Source organism: Loa loa, assembly GCF_000183805.2.
Source record: "Loa loa unplaced genomic scaffold supercont3.181, whole genome shotgun sequence".
Taxonomy (NCBI): Eukaryota; Metazoa; Nematoda; class Chromadorea; order Rhabditida; family Onchocercidae; genus Loa; species Loa loa.
The window spans coordinates 98,859-122,514 of NW_018108361.1; the positions used below are offsets into that span (position 1 = coordinate 98,859).

The 23,656-nt window shown below is 35.2% G+C and overlaps 4 protein-coding genes across 4 annotated transcripts; 3 read left to right on the top strand and 1 right to left on the bottom strand.

Moving 5' to 3' along the window:
• Positions 1-866: 866 nt before the first annotated feature.
• Positions 867-4,451, top strand: LOAG_01802 (glycosyl transferase). The gene is made up of 10 exons (XM_020445849.1): positions 867-1,054; positions 1,292-1,475; positions 1,635-1,791; positions 1,888-2,020; positions 2,108-2,382; positions 2,465-2,627; positions 2,698-2,894; positions 3,093-3,274; positions 3,383-3,516; positions 3,691-4,451. Exons 1-10 carry the CDS (start codon positions 885-887, stop codon positions 3,827-3,829), a joined length of 1,734 nt encoding a protein of 577 aa, XP_020303736.1. The 5' UTR covers positions 867-884; the 3' UTR covers positions 3,830-4,451.
• A 278-nt stretch (positions 4,452-4,729) lies between these two features.
• LOAG_01803 (hypothetical protein) lies at positions 4,730-6,620 on the top strand. Its single transcript, XM_020445850.1, has 5 exons — positions 4,730-4,743; positions 4,930-5,095; positions 5,679-5,809; positions 5,919-5,948; positions 6,228-6,620. The coding sequence occupies exons 2-5, from the start codon at positions 5,017-5,019 to the stop codon at positions 6,369-6,371; spliced, it is 384 nt and encodes a 127-aa protein (XP_020303737.1). The 5' UTR covers positions 4,730-4,743; positions 4,930-5,016; the 3' UTR covers positions 6,372-6,620.
• Positions 6,621-9,320: 2,700 nt separating this feature from the next.
• Positions 9,321-16,411, bottom strand: LOAG_01804 (elongation factor Tu GTP binding domain-containing protein; the record flags this gene model as incomplete). Its single annotated transcript, XM_020445851.1, has 23 exons — positions 9,321-9,428; positions 9,704-9,865; positions 9,974-10,148; positions 10,486-10,706; positions 10,806-10,923; positions 11,020-11,150; positions 11,275-11,436; positions 11,527-11,709; positions 11,951-12,082; positions 12,155-12,296; positions 12,831-12,898; positions 12,988-13,098; positions 13,183-13,290; positions 13,354-13,518; positions 13,601-13,782; positions 13,993-14,100; positions 14,180-14,321; positions 14,407-14,523; positions 14,975-15,066; positions 15,187-15,358; positions 15,435-15,635; positions 15,874-16,018; positions 16,368-16,411. The coding sequence occupies 23 exons, from the start codon at positions 16,409-16,411 to the stop codon at positions 9,321-9,323; spliced, it is 3,189 nt and encodes a 1,062-aa protein (XP_020303738.1).
• Positions 16,412-16,614: 203 nt separating this feature from the next.
• Positions 16,615-18,765, top strand: LOAG_01805 (hypothetical protein; the record flags this gene model as incomplete). The annotated part of the gene is made up of 5 exons (XM_003137343.1): positions 16,615-16,695; positions 16,881-16,973; positions 17,611-17,702; positions 17,726-17,795; positions 18,691-18,765. 5 exons carry the CDS (start codon positions 16,615-16,617, stop codon positions 18,763-18,765), a joined length of 411 nt encoding a protein of 136 aa, XP_003137391.1.
• Between the last annotated feature and the right edge of the window lie 4,891 nt (positions 18,766-23,656).

The window sequence follows — 23,656 nt, forward strand, 5'->3', positions numbered from 1 at the left end:
CAAGTGTTATTCTGTAAGGGGTTTTTTGTAATGCGTTTATTTTTGTTTTCGTGCATTTGTTATTGCTGAGTATTTTTTATTGTCGATCGATCAACTAACGAATTGTGCGTGATTTTAGTGTGAACGAATAAGTAAATTCATTGGGCTGTTTATCATGGTTTTGATATTTCCAGCGTAGTGTAGTTTAATTTCTTTGTAATGATTTTCGAAATATTTCTTGTATCTAGTGAAATTATTTACTGTCATCTAGCATTGCAGTGATTTTTAACAATAATGGTGAAGTTGCTATTTCTAGTATATGGTATATAATTAATAATATATATTAGCTAGGGATGCTTAAATGGGAAATTATATCGTTAGTGTTCCATTTTACTATGAATCTGCGAACTGTAGAAACGGCTGAGACATCATATATATATATGTGTTCGGTATTATATGATAAATTTACTATGATCATAAAAACTTCAAGTTGAATGTATTCTGGTTCTGCATATTTTCTAGAAGTTGCGAGTGCTGATATTTCAGTGATGAGTGAAATTCTGAGGCTTTCCCAGTTATTGATAGCAAAGAACGTTTCAAACGGTGGAAGGCAGAGCCTTTTTATAAAGAGAATGTGGTATTTCGATATGTTCGATACGTAGCATACTTTTTGGAAGGATCGATGTTTTTCGGTTCAGTATAAGAATTATTCTTAGCTAATTTAATATGGGAAGTGTTTTCAAAAGCCCGGGGTTTCATAACTTAGGTGATTTTGCTGAAATATGAGGACAAGATGGCAAACGAATACCAAGTGTTATGGGATAGGATTTATGAAAAATTTATTGCGTCCGGTTTTTGATATTGCTCTTTGTGCAACTTTATGCCGTAGGTAAATTGTGAATCAAATGGTACTTCGTGGGAAAAATGCGACATTGGTAGTTATTGGAGATATTGGCCGAAGTCCAAGAATTTGTTATCACGCCAGGTCACTGGCGGATAAAAATTATCGAGTGCAAATAGTGGGCTATAAAGATTCGGCGATACATCAATCCATACAGCAGCATCCGTATATTAGGTATTTTGATGTTTATATTTCTGCTCTGGTATTAATGATTTATAATCGAAATGCAGGTATTCAGATGTAGCATTGTGCCTTTCGATATCAATAGGTAAAATAGTTTTGATGTCGATTATAACGATATTTCCCCAATAAGCATCACTGTTGAACATCGCTGTTGGGTTACGTGCTTTAGTGTCTTGAATTGTTTAGGATCCATTAGTTTTCCTGTACTTCAACTATTGTGTTTTACAGTGTAGTATCACTAAGATCTCCACCAGAATATATCTGTAAATTACGGCCGGTCTTTGCTTTGGTACTGAAATTTTTGTGGACTTTGATTGTTCTCCTGTTAGCGCTATTCTTCCGAATTGAATGGCCTCTCTTGATTATGGTACAGAATCCTCCTGGATTACCATCTCTTCTTGCTTGCTGGCTGGTTGTTTCTTTTACTTTTAAAATATTTGTCTCTTTTTAGAAATCCAATTAAACTTGTGCAAAATATTAACAAGAAGTGACGTGTATAATGTGTTATCCTTTTTTATGTATTTCATATAAAATTGCTTTTGGAGATGTTTTCTAACGTATAGAATTTCAGTGCGCTCGTATCAGAAGGGCACAGTTTATCATTGATTGGCATAACTATACCTATTCAGTATTACGCAAAAAGTATAATATCGATGAAATACGCGTTGATCGTGCTTCTGATCGACGAATGCAGAATTCTTTAAATTGTTCCGACGATCATGGCTTGGGTACTGTTGTTTTTGATGGTGATATATTGGGATTGAATCTATAGTTGCTTATTGGAAGCTTTGGACAATATCGTAAAGATTTTATATGTATTTCAGCGGCAAATGATTTTTCCGGTATGCGTGGAAAAAGAATGACACGAGTAGAACGAGCTGTTCAGGCTGCAGCAGCTACAGCAAACAAGAGAAAACGCCAATCTGATCGAAAGAAACGATATTCAGTCATGCAGAGGTCAGCTTTCAGCGGAAAAAGTAAACTTCGATTCATAGTTTGCTACTGATAGATTTTCCCTTCTCTTTTTTTGAAGATTGCTTTCAGATATGTTGAGTATATATATTATTGGGAAGGTTACTTTGGTCGTCGCGCTGATTTGAACATTTGTGTAACTCATGCTATGCGGCAAGATATGTTCGATGCATGGGAGATTAGTGCAGCTACGGTATATGATCGGCCTCCAGACTGGAGCTTTCGAAAGTTGACTGATGAAGAGCGACATAAATTTCTTTTAAAATTAATTGATTACGGTGGAGAATTCGAAATTTTTAAAGCGATTAATAATTCAGGCTCTCAGAGAGATTGCGTTTTCGTGGAAGGTTACTTTTTATTATATATTTGATTTATGCAATAGCGAATTATGCAACAGCAAAAAACGAACTTCCTGTTCTTTCCTTCCAGAAACGTTAATTTCTTATCGTGACAATGGTGGCAAAGTCCACCTTCGAAATGACCGTCCTTTACTTCTTGTTTCATCTACAAGTTGGACAGAAGATGAAGATTTTGGAATCCTACTTGATGCGCTTCGTGAATTTGATAATATTGCTAAACTTTCTTCAAAAACGTATGTTTCTTTAAATTCATTTTTCTGAATATTCTTTTTTCGGAATTATCTTTTTGGAATATCTCATTAGGAATCCGACAATTCGGCTACCATTTATAATATGTATAATTACTGGACGCGGACCTTTACGATCATATTATTTGGGTCGCATTGAGCACATGCAAATGCAAAATGTTGAAGTATTAACATCATGGTTAGAAGCAGAAGATTATCCACTTTTGCTTGGTTGTGCTGATATCGGAGTCTCTTTGCATACTTCTACATCAGGTAATAAGTTTATTTGATCTTATAGCTTCAGTAGTTTATGCATTTTTAGGAATGACGATAGCTGTAAAATTGTTAGTAGTGCGGTTTGCAAAATCACTTGAATATATCTCAAACATTTATCTCATTAAAAAAGATCTATTGGTTTAAACTTTTATTATTGAAGTCCTATGTTGTAAGATTCATGTTTTCACAATTAAGGTCTGGATCTACCAATGAAGGTAGTCGATATGCTTGGATGTGGTTTGCCTGTCATTGCCAAACGGTTTGGTTGTATCGGTGAACTTGTTTCAGACGGCCATAATGGGCGACTATTCGATACTTCGCATGAACTTTCACATATCATTAAGTCCTTGACATGTGGTTTCCCTCTTTATTGCAGTGTCAGTTTTTATTCACACTAAAATACTAAAAATACTATGTCCTGTTTGCTTACATCTTTATAGCTCATAATTTCAGCTTAATTAAAAGTATAACTACATATTTTACAGCAGTTGAATACACTGATATCAAATGTTCATTCTGATCCTTTAATATCGTGGAACAAAAATTGGGATGCATGCATGTGGCCATTGGTGCGTAGTTATGGAGCTCTGTCAGTTGAGGATCTGGCACGACGTCAAAGGTATTGAGTCTTTAACTGTTCGTTGACTGTATGGAAATCGACCAATTGATTCAACTACTAATCTCAAATGTCTGGAAAATATCATGCAAATATATAATTGGAAATTACTTTCCTTTCATTTTTATGAAGGAATTTTCGCTGTCATGTTTTGCTTGCATAATAATTGTCGTTAAGGTTCGCGGTGATCTCACTTCAAAATCGACCAGAAACTGCTGAACTGCGTGACATATTTGAGATGAAGCAACAGGATAATAATGAACATGAAAGTGCAAGGTTTAAAGATATTGCAGATGACTGTGGTAATAATTGTTGATGAGGGGCGATTTCAATTAATGAAAAACCCTGGAAAATCCAGTTTGATATTTTCGTTGCAATTCAAGATAACATTTTGGATTGAAAAAATTAGTTTTTGCAGGTTTTATGGATTTCATAATTGAAAGAATTCGGTTCATTTTGGAATTCTTATACACAAAAGATTGAAAGATTTAGTCCTTGTGGTTGAGAATTTATGATTGTTGCCTGAAGTTTACGTAGTCATTTTTCCTATTTTTTTTTCATATTTGATGAAATCGCTTGATTCTTTGCTTCTTGTTTTGCGGCTATCTATATGAAAACTAAAAGCAGCGTATTTTCAAAAATGTATATCTAAAAGTAAGGTTACCTACCTCATCACAAAGAAATTTTCCTTTGATCATTCTTGGAGACCAATAACTTTGCTCATTGCACTTACTGCATAACCACGAGAAACTGTTAATAAATATCTTAAAAATTAAAAAAAAAGGATAGAGTTGGTCATATACTATCACAGTGTTTCATTTTATTAGAATTTACGAGCTTTCCTGTATCACTTTTGTATACGATTTATTTGCACATTCCATACTGTTATATTTTCAGTAGTATTATGATGTGATAAACGAATAATTGAGTCCATCAAACCTTAAACTTCAGAGTAGTTTTGTTATTGGATTCTTTCATAATTACAAATTTCATAATCACTGCGATTTTAGGCGAATGTGAACTGAGTGCTTTATATGGATTTTCAGAACAAGATGCTCATTATTTACTGTTTAGTTTCTGTCGTCCGGCGGCTCGAAGCAGTTATTGAGTGGGACATTTTCCGAACTATGTATTGAGTTGGTCGTTAAAATGATGTGTTCCTGATGCAACTAAGTGAAACCCTCTAGAACAATCTGTTTCGCGACTGAGTTGCACAGTACTTTCGCAGCAGTGAGAAAAAATTCGTTTTTCCAGCTAGGCAGCTAGATAAAATTAGGACAGCATTTGCTGTTCCAAAAAAAATCTTTAAAATGTGGTTCGCACATCTGTTATTTTTGCCATTCCTTAGTTTTAGATAGATAATGCAAATTTCTGGAATAGGAAGAGGTATTCTAACCACGCTTTATTTTCTCACAGATTAATTGCTCTCTTGTCGAAGTGTGGGTTTATGAAGTTCATAATTACAAATGATGCATCCAGGCATTGCATTATTTTATAGCAAAAATGCTGCCATTGGTGACGATTGCGTGCATCTTCCCAACAATTCCTATCTTCATTTTCGCATTACTAGTCGTTGGCTGTTGTAAGTTCCTCTGATAGACTCAAATACTTCAGACATATTTTAAATGATTAAATAATCCCGAACAGTACATTTTCCAACCATTTTAGAAAAATATCTTTGACAAATGACAATTGTACAGTTCTTTTAAAAACTTGAAGTAAATGCAGTGACTTATCCGGAGTACAATAAAGTGTTCAAACCAATGTAACGTTATGCGGCAGACAGCCTGTAGTGCTAATTTAATAAAATATACGAACTTGTACTGACATAATGCTCTCTTTTGCTAACGTTATACATCGTCCCCAAATCATGGTAATATTTATTTAATAATATGACTATATAATTGAGTCACTCTTTTACTAGCAACGGATGAATGTTATGAATAGTCGAGTGGCAAGTGAAAGGAAGGATAAGACTATACAGAAGTTGGCCAGCCAGATAATATATTAAGAGAGGAGACCCTAGATTTATGTGGTGACATGGAGGGCAGTGCACTGAAGATTGAGCATTCTGACCCTCTAAACCATCCTGACTTTCTTCAAAAACATCACTAAATTTAAGAAAGAGTGATATCACTTTCCAAGTACATGTGCAAATTTTTCAGCTTCCAAAAAGACGGGACCTGAAGGTGGAGAAAAAAAGGATGGACGAGCAGATCAGGGACAACCAATACCAATACCAAGGTCAACACCTGCAGCAATATTTCCTCCTCAGCCTGCTGCACCTGCAGAAAAGGTTTTTTTTAAGTACTCTTCAGTGAGTATAACAATGAATGCATTGCATCAATTGTTAGCATAACCATAGCATATACGATACAATACTGAACTGATTTTTTGTTTTTCAGAAACCAAACGAAAAAGAAATAAACAAAGAGGTCCGTCCCTTTTCAGTTCTCATCATTTTCCTCTTTAATCGCCTGTCACAAATGATAACACATCCAAAATGGGTCACATGAATTGAGGTGACATGTAAATGTTTCAATGCGAGAAACTGGATGCGAAAAAAATTAAGAATGTGAACTTGGAAAATGTTCTACCATTGTACAGATCAAGAAATTTGAAGTACGAGCATGAATGATGTCAAAATATGAATTTCCCAACTCAATTTAACAAACCGATTGAAGAGCACTAGCAATAATTCTTCGAGATTGCAGAGTGCACCGAAAAAAGAGACTAACACTGTTGGTGCCGCAGTTGGAGGTGGCGAAAAGGAGGAGGAAGATGGAGGTTACGAATCATGCCCTGATATGACACCTGAACAACTTGCCAAAATTGCAAACGAATCTCCAGCAAAATAAATCAGTAAATAATGCAAATAGAACGGTATGAGGAATGAGAAGATAGAATGATTTTGAAGCTTTACTTAAACGGAGAAAGAAAGAACTGAATAATAAAGTCCTAACATGACCCACAATTCCTTGGACCACGTAATGATCTTTGGCTGACTTCGTTTCTTAAGTTTATATTTTATCGGTGAGTAAAACTTGCCAATAAATTCAGAGAATGATCCATGTAAATATGAAATGTCAAAACCAGAAGTTAGACAACTAATTAAACGACGACCATTATATTACAAAATGTTAAAATGGCACATTTCCTGGATATTACTGAATGTTCGACGTCAAAATATCATGGATCCACGCAGTACAGTACATGTCGTGATACAAATTTTTCCGTAACTTGTCAATTTTCCCAACTACAACAGTTAGAAAACGATTGCTATGTTTAATGCTTCCACCTCTTTTCTTTCTTCAGCAAGACTCATAAATTTAAGGGATTATTCAAATTCATGATTCTCGATAACTAAAAAGTATTGCTTCTATTTCTAATACGACTGCGACGCTGACTCAAGTTTAGTTGTTCACGCATATCTTGGAATGTATATCCTGCTAAGCTTTAGCAACATCTAATTAAATCTGACTCTCAGGTGAGATTGTAAAAGGCAATATATTTATGATTTTAATCGTAGAAAAATGCACTTCTCACCATAGTCTACAGGTGATGGCAAAAAGTTATGTGAGTAGGGAGAAAACAATGATGATGTGATTATATCATACTGAGAAACATCCTCATTAATCAGACGTTTCTAACCAAACAAATGAAATACATGGGAGCAAAAGGAACCTGATGCTAAATACATATAAAAGTAATAATAGCGCCAGTAAGCAATGCGTGTACATAATTAAGGGCAATGACAGCGAAATGAAACTCAATGATCCGTTGCACATGTAATGTTAGCATGAAGATAAGAGTGGAAAGTAAGGATGAGAGGAGATATTTCCGGTAAAAAGGTCGAAGTTCGTTCGTTTCCTTATCCTCCGAGGCATACGCACAATATCTGCAATCAGTCGAAGTTAGATTAAATGAAACATAGCAATTCAACAGTGGTTTTCTGAATTGTTTTCAGATGTTTCACTCCTTCACAACTGCCAGCTTTTTGTATACTACATCTCTTACCTTTCCTAAACGACTAATTTACCGCAAACAGTCACTCTTTCTGGAAAAGAATGTGATCAGTGATTTCCTTCAAGTGTTTAAGCATTTCCGAAGAATTCCATTGGTACTCCACTTCAGAAGATTTCTTAGATAAAAAGATCGAAGTCATAAATTAATCTGTACCTATTGGATGGAACGAAAAGTTAATGAATATCATAATCTTCCTTGTAATCTTACTCTTATCACTATCAAAAATATGCACAATTTACCTGACAGCATAGTAAACGAAAGCAGAATGGATGAGGTAAAGAAGTGCATGGCGATGAGGCGGCCAAAGTTCGTACATCTTTTTTAACTTCATACATTCTTTTCCATAGCACAGGAACTGAAATGTATTCTATTTCTAAGGAGACACAGTGAATTACTTTTTGTAAGCAAATAAAATCCAAAAAAGTTTTAAAAGAAAGGTTCCTGCTGAACTATTTTGACTTTAGTGTTTATTGCAAAAGTTCCTCTGATGTGCTCTTAAAATCATTCCAAAATATTCATATGAGATAGAAAATTTGTAAGAGAAGTGTATAACTTTTTCGAAACATCCAATATGTGAAGTATGGAAAACTACTGCAGATAGTGATAGATTGAGTACTGCCGCAAGAGACAATCGTAACGACAAGTTTAACCAAGACAAATATTTTTTGCAGTTATTCAGGAAACAATTTGAAGTGAAGAGAGCATGAGAACACATCATTGGATACCACATGCGGATATCGATTAGAAAGATTACCAAATTTTGTTTATTAGATCAATCTAGAAAGTAGAACATTGAGGTGAACGGACTACATTATATCTCATCTTCTAAGCATTGATAGCGAGTTGGAAACAAATTTATAAGCATAACGACCGGCAAAACACTTCTAGCTAGGTAAGTTCAAAGTCATGACATATCATTGTTTTGGTAGTAGACAATTAAAGCATCAATAATGACTTCCAAAAATCTATATTTGCTTTTTTCTTCCAGCAAAGTTTCTTTAGGAGGTAACAGAAAGAAGCGAACCATTACCATCACCAGTATCAAGAAGCATTATCCCGACCTGGAACGTGAAAATATCTACTCACGATTAACGACAGCAAAATTCCTTCAAAAATAAAATTCAGCTTTCTCAAAATATGTGCAGTTTGTAACGTTCGTCGGATATGTCCTCCTTGACCTAGTTGTGAAGACATTGACCGCAGTCGCTTTTGAGAATTGCAAAGCGAATGCAATTTCACAAGCTGAAAAAAGAATTTATCCATAAAAGAAATGAGATTTTAACAAATCTCAAATATGGGAAGCAGTCTTCGAACAGATATCTGACAATCAAAATTTAAAGGTGTGGACATAACGAACCAGCTGTCGAAACCAACGAACCAATCACTCTCAAAATCTACGCACTTTTATCCCACTACTATAAACTGGAATATACTGAACCGTTGCCTATTTCCGAAACTCAAACTGCAACAATATGACTAGGACGGACAACTCATCGAAGTTCACGCTAGTAAAATGACAAGAAATACTTTCCATATTTTTTACAAACAACCCATTCTTGGCATGACAATGCTAAGTAATTAGTCATTTTTAAAGTCTGAACAAATAATTTATCCATGAACAATTTATTCCTCTGTACGTTATCAAATATAACAAGTTACCGTAGAAAACAGATAAAATTAAGGATAAACTGGAGAACAGGATGTAAAAAAAGTTGCAAAACAGAAAAAACCGTCACTAGATTCGTTATAATACATTTTAGTTTATCCAGTGAAAACAACAATCATATTATATCAAGAACTTTCTTCAGCTGAACAACTAATTGCCAATCCGCCTTTGATAAATCATTTCGAAAATGTGCTTTGCAAACATCTATTGTTTCACGCGTTATCTAAATTAAGGAAATAAAATTTAATATGAATCTTATCTTTACTGTTTCTCGATTGCTGAACATCCTACTCCTTTATGCCATTCAATATAATGTCTTAAATCCTCAGATATAATTTAGCACCTTAAACTAACATATGTCAATCGACAACTGACAGCATCGACAAGTAAATTTAAAATCAGAAGTTTTTTTGTAAATTTCGAATAATGCAAGCCTGAAAGCATAAATACATACTAAAGCATTAACTTCCCTACGTTCTGAGATTTGCAGAAACTTACCCGACTGACTAATGTATCCTGATGCGTGAAATGCCTTCCATAAAGTTTTGGCGCTTCACCAGTTGTATTTTCTATTTTTATGCAAACTTCTTCCCCCGTACGAGCTATTTCCACTTGCTCATGATTTCGCTCAATACTTGATACGGTACCGATGAAGATAGACTGAAATTGAAACGAAACAAAAAATAAATGAGAAAATATGAATTTAATCCCTTCAGGACCACAAACTCGCTGAGAAGCAAAAAGTCTCAGAAATTTATTAGAACTTACGTCTTTAGAAGGAACACACAATGGAACACCTCGCTTGAGTTGACCAGCATCAACAGATACACCAATTACAATGGGATTACGGGCATTAAATATGTGTTGCGGAAGAATTCTCAATTTGCATGGAAAAACTGCCAAATGTTCGTTCTGCCGTCGGCGTTTAAGTTTCAGCTCTTCTCTGAAATTTAGAAACAATAGACATATCTCCCTTTCCCTTTTCAAAATCTATTCCTGATGCCTGCTCACATTCGTGATTAAAAACCTGATTCCATTATCCAGTGGATGCAGCTGCGGTAGCAATAGACGTAGACTGTATCATGTACCACAATGTCATGTTTTCAAATATATATATTTGTAAAAATAACTGGTGGAGCCATTAACAAGTATTAACTTCAATTTCTTTACAAAACTTGACAGATTCTTTTATGAAACACTTCTGATTTCAGGTTGATGTTATTTTTCCGGACACCCATCTGTACTTTTATTTCTGTTTTTATAGAATCGAAATTATATACCTGTATTTCAAGAAACTATCCTCCAAGTGATATATAATGTCAGCAGAAAAAATGCGAACACCCTCAGTAGCTGCAAACTGTTCTACCTCGCGGTCAACACGAACATCGAATGCAAGTATGCAGGCATACTCTTCCTTCCTTTCCAACATTGCTGCTGCTTTCTGCACATCTTTTTTATGTACTGGCCCAATATTGACGTTCGAATAAGGTATTTTTTGTGTCTAAAAATGAAATTTGTGCACAAATAAAAAAACTTGCACGAAGGAAAACTTGTCTCTGCAATGAATTTATAACAGAAGTTTCGGAAGAGTGAATCATACCCTCAGGAACTCCAACAAAGCTTCTAATGAGCCCAGTGTACTAGCCTGAACGTACACTCCCTCAGGTTTCTTCTTGATAGCCATAAGAGCCTTGGATAACTGTGCTTCACAATCCTCCCTGAAATAAAACATATTTGTGATAGAACATTTATATAAGCAATAAATTTCCAGGACAAAAAGGAAACTTCATTATTTTCAGGAATGAAAAGCATACTTGAGTACGAGAAGTTCATCTTCCCGGTTTGCAACAAATATTGGTAAGCCAGCAAGCGCTTTTTCCAAATTCTTTGCAAGTATTTTAATTCCTTGTGCACCTTTTATCATTTGATAATGCTCATATGCATTCTAAAAATATGTCAATATTCATATATTGTGTACACTAGCATGAAATACATTCTCCACTTGGCATAAACAAGCAATGCTTTCAGAAAAATCTTATCAACTGTAATCGTAGAAACACTAATTATACCTTAACTCTCAACTCTTTCAAAGGTTGCGGCATCAACAGCTCACGAATCTGAGTGATGATGGCCCCATCGGTACCCGTAAGAACGATAACATCACCGACCCTTAACGAGCCATTGACCAATATGACATCTATTGTAGTTCCTAATCCAGGAAGAGATTTGACCTAAAAGGAATAGAAATTTTCGATATCTCATTGGATTAACTACAAGTATATATTAGAAACAAGAAATAGAGAGAAATTACACTTCCTTACCTCCATGACCGTACAGTCAAGCTCTTCGCAATATGCTAACTTTTCAGCTAGCCTGTTCTGTGAATCACTAACAATATGTGCCATAATATTACCAATACCATCACCAAGAAATGCAGATGTCGGAACCATGCTAATATATTCGTTTAAATCTCGATTTTCGTTTGCCATAACAACGTTTACTCCCTTGAAAAAGAATGACACAACATATGTGAATTAGAATCACTTCATGATTCCTATGATTACTGTTAATTTGGCTACTTTATATGTTCCAGTTTCATCTACAAGTATTAATAGAAACTTCTTAATTCTTAAAGCATTTCCTCTTCTTTTTTCTTTTTCGAACCAAATGGCCATGCATAGTCAATCCCCGACTTTTTCTTTGTTTAATCTCTACTAAAAATTTCTTATTCTTTGATCGATATACCTGCTCAGCGAATTGTAACACAACTTTATCTTTAAGTTCTTTGAATTGTAGTTGAGTATTGAGCGGTTGTGACTTTAAATGTTGATAAATATCTTTTCGTGGATTTGATTCGTAATCGTACAAACGATCGATCTAAAGGTGATAATTAAAGCAACTATAAGAGAACATAGTAATATAGAAGTGTAAGAAATCAAGTAAAATTACTTTGTTCAGTGCTATCACAAAAGGAGTTTGTCTTTTTCTCAATAAATTAAACGACTCGAGTGTCTGTTGTTCAAGCCCATGCATTAAATCAACAACCAAAATTGCATAATCACATAATGAAGAACCACGAGATCGTAAGTTTCTGCAAAACTAAGCTTGGCATTCAAAATAAGTTAAGATGCTAATGGATTTTATAGAAAAATAAAATTGTTATATACTTATTTTTTGATGCAACATTTTTATGGTCTCGTTCACTACATCATTCCCATAACAGATGAATTGATGAATTATGTAAATTTGTTTTGGGCTGTTTTTTACCCTCTATTCCACATTTCTCATACAACAATCATTTGAATCTATTATGAGCTAGTTATAGCAATTATATTGAGAATCCTTCGAAGCAAGTAAAATTTAAAAAAAGTAATATTAGGTGGTTGCAACACTTACCCTTCAGTGGATAAATATTCTCAGTTTTACATGGAAGTTATCTCACGTTGAACTACTTCAGATTGTATATTAACTACTTCAGATTTTATACTTTGATAATTTTCATTCGATGAACTATTGTCAGTAAAGCAACGAAATGAAGTGTCAAGTTTGAATTTTGTATGGCATATCATTATTATCATAACATTCCCAAAAATGTATGAAAACTTTTAAAGATCAAAGGACTTACGAGAAACTTTCATGACCAGGAGTGTCAATTATCAAGAGTCCAGGGATTTTCATTTCATGACCGATGAACTAAAAAAAGACCGTGAAAGAATGTAGGCAAATCGCAAAACGACAAAAAAAATTAAAGTAAAAATAACGAAAATGAGTTGATTACTCACATCTCGAACCATTTTAGTACGTTCAATAATTGCAGCAGCCGGCACTTGTGTAGCACCGATTTGTTGCGTTATTCCACCAGCTTCTCCATCTTGTACATTTGTGCGTCGTATCTATTAAAATAAGGATATCTACTGAATTCGTTAAAAGAACAATCGGAACATAATCCCATAACAAAGACGAAAGAATTGAAGTACCGTATCCAACATTTTTGTTTTTCCTGTATCGACATGTCCAAGCACACAGATAACTGGTGATCGCAAATTATTCGTTGAGCGTTTAGCTTCAGCTTGCTCACGCCGCTTCTGAAACGAGATTTTTAAAAAATGTAACATTTATAGTGTCGAGTTAAAGGGTGAAAGTACAACCTTCAAACGTGCTCGAACTTTCTCTTTCAATTGCTCTTTGCTTTCCCGACTTTCTTGCTCATCATCACTGGTTTCTTCCTCGTCTTCTTCATCGGATTCTTCCGAGGAATCGGAGCGTTCCGTTTCTTCAACGAATTGTTTTGACTCAACCTTCACCGAAACTATCTAAAAAAGTACGATAAGCGACCTGAATATTCTGTTATTATCCAATTAAAATAAAATATCCGGACTTAAAAAAATTACACACCCCATCTTTTGCAGGAGTAGCCGCTCGCAGAACCTGTTCTATAACACATGATGTCACTTCTTCTTGTTCCTCCCCATGTATATTTTCCCAGTCGTCAATAACCTCATCTATCGTATCCCACGAACTAATTATCTCTTCATCTTGCGGTTTCACCACCTCACGATATTCTGAGGATTTTACCTCTGCAACTGGTAAAGACTGAACACTTGTTAGAGTGACTTCTAGAACAGAAGATGTAAAATTAATTCAGCAAGCTTGGCAAGCAATCGTTTAACCAAAATATGGACTTGCAACCGTTTTAATTTTTTTTTTTTTTTTTTTTTTTTTTTTTTTACAAACCCTTCAACCGTTTAATCAAAATATGAGTTAGTAAACTGTTGCAAAAGAAAAACCTTCGTCGTCTTGTTTCAGCTCTTTTTTTTGCTTCCTCTTCCCATATACAGGACGTTTCACTGGTGCCTCATCATTTTCTCGTCTCAGCACACTTGGGAGTATGATATCTAGGTAAAAACGTGATTGAATAATAATCGGCTATTCACAGAGGCACATTACTTGACTCGATCAATTAGAAAGCCATACTTGAATTAGCTAATAATGCTTGTTGTCTCCTCAGCTTCTCCTTTTGTGCTGGTGTCAGATATTTTCCCTCCGCCTTCAGCTTTTCATCACGTTCTTTTTTCTTCTGTTTCTCACGTTGCTTCTTTTCCCTGGCCAGTCGTTCCTAAACAAAAATAGCTACGTTAAGATTTGATTAATCTTCACCAACTGCAAACACGGAATATCAATTAGCAAAAAGAAAAACTCACTTCTTCTTCCCTCGCTTTCTGTTGTGCAATCAATCTCTCCTCTTCTTCCTTCTGCTGCTTTAGTACTCTCTCTTCTTCCTCTTGTCTTCTACGTAATATTTCTTTAATAAAATTGACCTAAAACCTTGTTACTTTATTTGGGATAAAAAGCCAAGGTGGTCTATAACTAGGACAATATTGTATGGTAAAAACTGCTCCATAATAGCAAAATAAAAAAAAAATCAAAACTCCAACTTTCATTACGCAATTATTGTGGAAGCATTAACAATCAAACATACATGTTTTTCTTATTTGTTTCCTTCCTGTCCCCATCCTTTCCTGCATCGCCTTTCTTCTTCTTTTTTTCTGTCGCATTACTTATCTCAAAAAAATCTGTTCAGGAAAATTTCGAGTTCAATTTTAAAAGAAAATATTAGTTACAACTGTTCACAAAAGTAGCAAGCCATTCAAACTAATGAGGATGCTTTAAATGAGCGAATATAGTCACTTACTCTTTGATTTTCAAGTGGAACAGCATCGTCTCCAACAGATGAATCGAACTCTGCTGGTTTTACTTTTTCTGTTGTACCTTTTTTCTTTTTTTTTTATCTTTTTTCTTGGCCATGACATCTCCGCCATCATCTGCTACAATGGCTATTTCTTCAGCCTTGTCAGCATCAACTGAAATTTACAATGTGTATGATTCGAAAGTTAACATGGTACAAAGTACTGAAGCTATGGCAACTTGAAAAGTCAACCTAAAATAAAATTCTTCTGATTTGAATTGAATAAACAGTTTGCCTGTAATATTTTCAGTAGTTGAAGATATTTTTAAATCTTTATGAGTTTGCACTTCTGTTATATAAAGGACGCCAGAAGTTGCTCCTTTTTTTTTCCCTTCTTTTGACACTTTTTCTATTGGTTTCTCGAGATCCGCAAGTAAAGCATCCAAATCCTCATCTTCTTTCAAACCCTAAAATATAAGACTTGTAATGCACGATGGAATATTAACAAAACTCTGCTGCGTATATCAATTTGACAAAAATCACCTTGTTGCTTTTTTTTTCCTTCCTTTTTCTCTCTTCCTTTAATTTTGTTGTTTGTTGCTTAGACAATCCTTTTGCCTCATTAGGTTTATTCGTCTCGTTCATCGTCCTTTTTTCTTGCTTGTTTTTGCCAACTTCCTCTGTCTTGTCAGAATTTTCACTAATGCTTCCTTCCTTCTCTGCGTCATCATCATCAGAATTATACTGAAATATGAATCGGTTACTGCATATGAGTTAAAAAGCACGTCACAAATATATATATCAAAATAATTGATAGTCAAAATGACCCGCACTTTAGACTTCAGATGGGCAACAATTGCTTCCACAAGATAAGTGGAACAGAAAAATCGTGCACAATAAGAAAAAGATGCGAGAAATGAAGAATCTCTGAGTGCAGTTGAAGAGAAATATTTGATCGAATAAATGACCAAAATAGACATACTCCAGCAAGCATAATGAATGCTCCGCTTTTCCCTTTCCCATAGGTGGGTACCATTGATTCTTCACTAATTCTTTTACTGTCGTCATCAGTCTCGGAGCCGGACGATAGTTTCAGTTCCGCTGCTTTGACATCCAGATCTTCCGACCTATGCTTTGCATACAAAATAATGAAGTGTAGTGATGAAACTAGTTAGCAAATTTTCGACAATAATGTAACCCAGATAAGGTGACATTTTAACTTACCTCAACCCGGTAACATTGTTTCGAACAGTAGCGAAGCAGAAAGAAAAGGAAGAAAAGAAAGAAAAGGAAGCATGACTTTACAATTTTTCCAACCACTGATAGTATAACATCATTTACTTCAACCATTAAAATATTATACTGATAGACCAAAATTAAAGAGGAATTTTTTTAATTTTCGCTTTTAATTTTTATCTGCCAACTGTATTACTTTGGTGATTAAGGTAAATGATAACAATGTTTTCACGTCCTTACCATTCATTCTTCTTATTGCCCTTTTTCTTCTTCTTTGTTGCCATTATCAAACGAAATCATTTGTTTTGCAAAATGAACTCTACCAACTGATATGAAATCGGACCGATAATCAGCTGAAACTGACCCCACTCTTATTCAAGGACAACCCTCTCAAACCATGCAACAAAACGACGCCAACGAACAACCTCCCGCCCACCACTTATAATGACAAGATGCGGTTTGCTTCGACGACAAGGGTCACTATGAGATGAAAGATCCCATTGCGTCTGGATTTAAGTTCATGCTGGATGTTTGCAGTGAGCATGGTTTTTCGAAAGATATGTTCTTGGTTTTTCATTTCTGTTATTGTGGGACTATCTTAATCGTTATTATCGGTACAAGAGGAGTGGGCATTCTCACAGCTTACTGAAATAGGTACCTGAAAAGCTGAAAACACATTGCCACTCATCAAAAGTAGTTGTTTCAATCAGCACCAAAAGGGAGTCATTAGAAAAAAAGTCGATCTTGTTCTAGTTTCCCTTAGCAGGTCTGAAGACTCATTGCAGTCCTTTGATGGATCATGCGGTAACTGAAGAGAGTGCAACGACTCAATGGTCGAGCATGCAAGTAAGTTATTACCTACCTGACAAATCCGAAAACCCCTTGGCATGGCAGATGGAAATGTTTCAGTGAGGGCAACTGATCCTAAAATGTGAGCTGAAACATAGAGATTCCCCTCCCTTGTGTTAGATGGCTGAGCAACTAAATTTATTTAGTATTACATTCTGTTTTTCGGGTCTCATCTCAGCCTGCACTATTTTAGGTCATGTTAAGGGTTAGAATTGTTGTTTACAAAGAGAACTATGCTGCTTTCTTGCTGTTGAGTAGAAAGATTTTGGAATTAAGCCTTCAGCTAAATTTCGTTTCCTCTCACAAATCTTCAGATCGGTGTGAAGAGATTTTGCAGAATTTTTCAACATAAACTTATTATTGCTGTTGTCAAGAAAGGTGAGGTATAGATACGGAAGAAAGTTGTTCTAATAAGATAAAGCAGGTGTAGCTCATTTGGAAGTATCGAATTATTTTCTTGCGAAATTCTCCAAGTAGATTACCTAGCCAAAATTATCGAGCTTGAAGGCTGTTTCAAAATGCATACGACATCGTGAAGACTTGAATTTGAGACTTTAAAATCCGCAAAACATTCTGGAAAAACTTTCTAAATAAACTGGCCTTGGAAAAAAAGATTTAGAGAAATTTAAATCAGGAGAACGGTCGATCCTTCGCTTCCCTGGAATTGCATAATGTCACTTCATCATGGCTTACTAGTTTGCTTGTTCAATATGGCCAACTTATTGCGTAAGAAATTAAAAATATTGCAGTGACACCCCCACTCTAACAAAAGGAACATTCGAACGAAAATCTGTTCCTAGTTCACAACTTTCCTTTGGGGTGCATTCTGAAGGACAGTGAATTTCTGATTCACCAATTTTTCTGAAAGTATAAGCAAACTTTTCTGTTTCATATCTGCAAATGCGTGAATTCTATCCCATAATATGTATTCCATTTCTATTCAGCCAAATAGTGGACTTAATATTTTCCGATAGTGTCGTGAGGCACTTGAAAAAGGATGGCTCCTAATATATGGCTTTCTAGATGGTAGCTTTTGCGGGGATAAAAGAACTGGGACCGCGAAAACAGTTTGCCTTATCCTTGCTCTTATTGCTATGTTTCTAGGGGCTTTGAGACATTACAGGTAAAAATGAATACAGAGTTAGTATTTGGACTAAGGGGAACTTATTCTGAGATGATTTGAAATTTTCAAGTTTTATTTTGAGACTATTTTTTTAAAAAAGTTCCATGATTCAATCATCCCAATTTCAGAAGCTTTTAATCTTAATTATAACAATCTTTCATTTTCCTACGCTCAACATTGACTTGTTCAGATAAAAGTGTCGCAATCTAATTTGAGCAGACAAGTAGCGATTATTTTTTCCTTTTTGGCTCTTTTTCTTTTTTTTTTTGACTTTTTTTCTTCTTTTTTGGCAGCTTCTACAGAGGAAATGATCCAAATGGGAGTTTTTAAATTTTATTTTTAACATTTTGATTTAATCACCCCAATTTCAAAAGCTTTTGATCTTAATTATAACAATCTTCCATTTTTTTACGCTCTTGTCTTTGATTAGTCCCAAACTTGAAGTTCGATCGACTGTTTTGATTTTTTTTGAAATAAATAGTAAAACTTAAAACCTTTATAGAAATTTGATTAAACATTACAGAACGATAGAACTAATGAAGGTACTGAATTAGAGTATCTCTTTGAAATATTTTGAATTAAGAATTCCAGGGAGAAAATAATGTTTCAATAAATTCAACTCATATCAGTTCATTCGGAGGATTAAAAAATATAATCAAACTATGACCTGTTTTTATTTCAACAATTAACTTCTGCTATTTAACTTCCAAGCCAAATGATTTCCGGAGGATTCAAAAGAAAGAAATGACAACAGAAGTTCGTCCATTCTTCATTCTAGCGATATGCTACAAAATGCATCGTTTTCCTGAAATTTTATTAATGTACCATATCCGACGACAGTTACGAAAAGCTATGCATGATTACTGGATGTTAATAACGAAAGATGGAGAAGTAAAACGTTGTGTGGGAGGGGTTGCACAGAAACTAAAACTGCATCCTACCGAACAGAATAATTATCAGCAAAATTTGTTTGGAAGTAGAAAAGAAGTATTAGTCTTATGTTACGGTGTAGGCCATGAATGACAACGAAAGTGAACACTTCTGGTGCAGAAATAAGTTGTCACATTTCGATATGAGCATTGTTTATTGCGGCTGTGCTATTATAGAGCATTATATGAGGTCACGGATTTGGTTGTCATATTTTATAAAACCACCAAAGATAGGCAAAGTTGATCCATCCTTTCCATTGTTTCACATATAGCAGTACTTTTGCTTATAATAAATAAAACACATAAACACTATTAATTAATACACTAGACTACTAATTAGGGCATCCATAACTTATACATAGCAGAAGGTAATCTATGCAAGTTCTCGAACAGTCACTCTGATCCCAAAGGTAAATAAGACGACTGCACTATGTAAAAAGACCACTTGTCCGATCTACACTTCTGCGTTGAACCATAGTTAGCGCAGATGCCCTAATAAGACAGAGAAACAAACAGCATTTACTATCATAAAGCATTAGGTAAAAACACTCTACCTGAGTAAGAGAAAGCTAAAAAGTGGGAAATATTGAAGAAACTCAACGTAGAGCATTTGGAAGATGTGGAGGAAAGCCATGAAGAAGTTCGGTAACTTCCGCAATGACACCTGAGACTTTGCTCACCTTCCTAAAATCAGAGGTTGAGACCGAGTATCAGGTGGGATTGCGAAAACCTTATAGCTGGCCGAAACTTACAAAAGATCAAAACATTTCGATAGGTACATGCTGTTAATTACTTTCTTATATGAATTATGAAAATAACTGCAATATTGACCAAACGTATGTAAACGTGGCACAAATAGTCCGAGCAAGGATCGAATGTTTTTATAAGATATATTGTAAAGAAGTGAAATCAAAAAAGTTCATTGAAAATGTGCAGCATTATTGTGAAGGATGGTGCAGGAGTTTGACATAAGTAAGGTAAGCAAGAATCGTATGTCCATAGAGGGAATCACTTACAAACTACAACTCTTACTATGAATTCATGGGTCAATATTTCACTGGAAAATTTTATATAAGTGATAGAATAATTATAAAAATAACAAGGTAACTGGAAGGATATGTATAAGTTGGCTAATTGTTCTTACCTACTCTGTTTGAAAATGCATTATAACAATTCGTAAAATGAAAGATTTATTTTACATGAAGCTGATTACAAGGTTTGGTTTTTAAGAAAAACTTCAAACCATGAATAAAGTAGAATAAAAGGGAACAATTTGAAATTAGAGACTGCTTTTCATGCTATCGATGCAGTACTAAAACCATACGTAATAAAGATGAATTCTCGCTTGAAATAATTCATCTGTACTTTGAATCAAATAAAAATCATTAATTCATTCCCTAATCGAGTTCCCTCTCTGGTAAATCTCAGTTTCTCCACCTAAAGAAAGCGAAAGCAAATTTGCGATCAGTCCAGTTTAGAAAAATTTAAAATTCTCGAGGCGACCGAAGATAATGGTCAGAAAGAAGTAGAGTGTGGGAAGGGTTCAACAATGTTCCTAAATGTACCCGTCGGCAAATACAAAATGAATGATGTGAGAACGACAAGGCATTGACATGGCGCAAATAACTTTGATGGTATTTTGAAGTGACAGTTAAAAATTGCAAGGGAAAGAGAAGGAACGAAAAAGGAAGGGAAGAGAGGTGAGATCATGCATGTACTTCACAATTTGATTGCTAAAAACAAAGACGACACCTCAATTTTAAAACTTGTAAATGAAGCAAGTCTCTTTTTGTCATCCCTTTTTCCATTTTGTTTTGTTCTCCAATCAAACATTACAACGTGTTGGGGTTAGGTAGGCGCTGTTGTAATGAATAAACTGAGATGAGCCTAAGGAAAAAAAGCTTGAAAGCCAACCCACCGAACAGTTAAACGGGAAAATGAAAAGACAAACAGAGAGAGAGAGAGAGAAGCAAGCTCTGTTATACAAAAACGATTTTGTTTATAGGAAGATACGACACGACGAAATGATGGGCATATATGGAGACAGGAGTAGCTGAAGACATTCTGACGCTACTATCACTCTAGTCATTATAGATTTGTTTCAATAATTCACTTGATGAGACTTCGTTTCTGAACGAAAGGGAAAGAGGGAGCTTTCTCAAAGCTTCGCTTCGTCATAATATGAATATTGGAATCTGACTAGAGATCCAACAAACTGATAACAACCATTCATAATTCGAATACGATGCATAAGTTGCCATCACTTTTCCGCCCTATCATTCTAGTCAGATGCTTTGACACAGCTGCCGTCTCACTGACTGTACTATTTGCCAAAAACTAGTTCAATCATTCGGCATTCGGGTTTTTGGATAATAACAAAAAACCGAATAAGACATACATTATTACCATGAAATGATACATACCATCGTAGTGTTTTGGATGCAGCCATGAATACCGTATAAGACATAAATCTATCAACTAAACTACTTCTCGAGTGACATAGATCATTTCATCTATCATTCCTCTCCTCTGTACATCTCTCTTTAAAATGTTTTTTTTTTTGAAATGCAAGATGAAACAGTTCTTATATTTTACGGGGAAAAAACTGAACATTTTCACCGTTCTATTCCCTTCTTTACCACGTCCAGATAGAAAAAGTCTAACCAGTACCCTCATCTGATTTCGATCCTGTCACATGTCTGAGAAATACCGGCATTCAATCTCAGGCTTTTTCATCTCCAACTGTTCGAATACTGGAAGATCCTTATAAGTATCTCATCCACATTTCCAAGTTTGATCATTTGTCCAATCTAATCCAAATAGAAGCAATCATCCTCATGAATTAATAAATTCAAATATATCGTCAGTTTCAATTATTCTCATAAATTTGTTTCAAAGCAATCACTAACGTGTAATTTAATATGATCCCATCAATCTAACTTATAACATAGACCGCAGATGACAGTTGTCGAATGGCGTTTTCTGCCTACTGATGAAAGGAGTTCAGAATAAAGAAGGCGCAACAGATATGACCATAAGATCACTGCTCAACAAAGAGAAACTAATTAAAATGGCAGTAAAAGTGGCGCCAAGAGGACCAAACAAAAGGACCGATCGGAGAAAAGGAAGACACTTCATCTTGTGTTCACGAACGGGTGACCCTTCCCAGTGCTAAAACATCCCAGCAAAAGAGACAACCTATTTTAACATTGAAGAGGCATTTCGTCACCGAAAGTGGACGAATAATGAGTTCCACATAGGGCCCGAAAGAAGACACCTTTCTTGCTTCTCACTCATCGCTGACCCTTAACGTTGACATTTTCTTTGTAGTCTTCCGGATGTCATTATAATTCTCACAATACCTCACCTTTATTCATTATTGATAATATGCACACAAACTGGTAAGATGAGGTCCTGGCAGGAGAAGTAAAGAACTCGCAGCTTGCCGCATCCATAATAAGCTTGCTAATTCAAACTAAGATTCATTCACTAGTCAGTGTTACTGCTTATTTGAAAGCTCTAATAACCAGCTCTAAAACGGAGACCTGAAACTAGCTTTTCCACCTGATCGGAAATGTAACACATTAGATGCCCTCTCGTTCCACGACAAACTTTGCAATTACTACCGCAAAAGTGAGATATAACAAACAAATAACTAAAAAATATTATTGTACTGAATGAAGTTATGCAACTCCGTGAAGCGTTAAAGGCAACACAGTACAACAGTGAACAACGATGTCATCAATTGTGCAACAGCGCAATATGGTAAACGATGTCCCTATTGTGGATAGGATGTGGTGAGTAGTGTGGAAGAAAACAACAATCCTCCATCGCCCAAATGATGAATAAGCAAGTAGAATCGAGAATGGATGTTGAATACGATGATGACAATGACGACGACGGTAATGGCGGCACGATGACAACAGATGATGATGGTTCACTGCGCCATCACGGTTACACCTTCCCTTCTTCCCCTTCCGTCATTTAGCTCCACGAACTCCGCAAATATATATATATATATATATATATAAAAATCTGAATACACAAATGCATGTAAATATGCTGACTTTGAAATGTTGAAAAGAAGGAAGAGAGTATAGAAAATAGAAATAAAAAAAAAAATAGAAGTGGCTAGAAGAAAGAAAGTTCCAATTGAGGCTTCATTATAATTTTGATCATTGTCCATAGACATTAAATGACAGGAGTATGAGAGAAGATTTGATGCTATTTAGTAACATATAGCAGCAGCTTATTCCTGTTGTTAGTAATCGGAGACGAGGTATGACACACATTCTGCAAAACAAAGCATTTTTTATGTTCCCACACCAATACACACAAAAACGGATATTTGTTGGATAAGATATACCCTCGATTCACATAATTAATGGCTTCTGTCATGGAAAAAGTTTAATGTACAGATTTGAAGTAAGAAAAAGGATCGGATTATTAGATGCACAGAAATACCGCTGAGAGGAATCTCTAATCCTAAATCCTGAAAGGTTTTTTAAGATGAAAAGTGGAGAACGAAAATGATTCGCACTTCTATCTCGGCGCATGTACGCATGATGTGTGTGTGTGTGTATGTGTGTGTGTGTGTGTGTGTGTGTGTGTGTGTGTGTGTGTGTGTG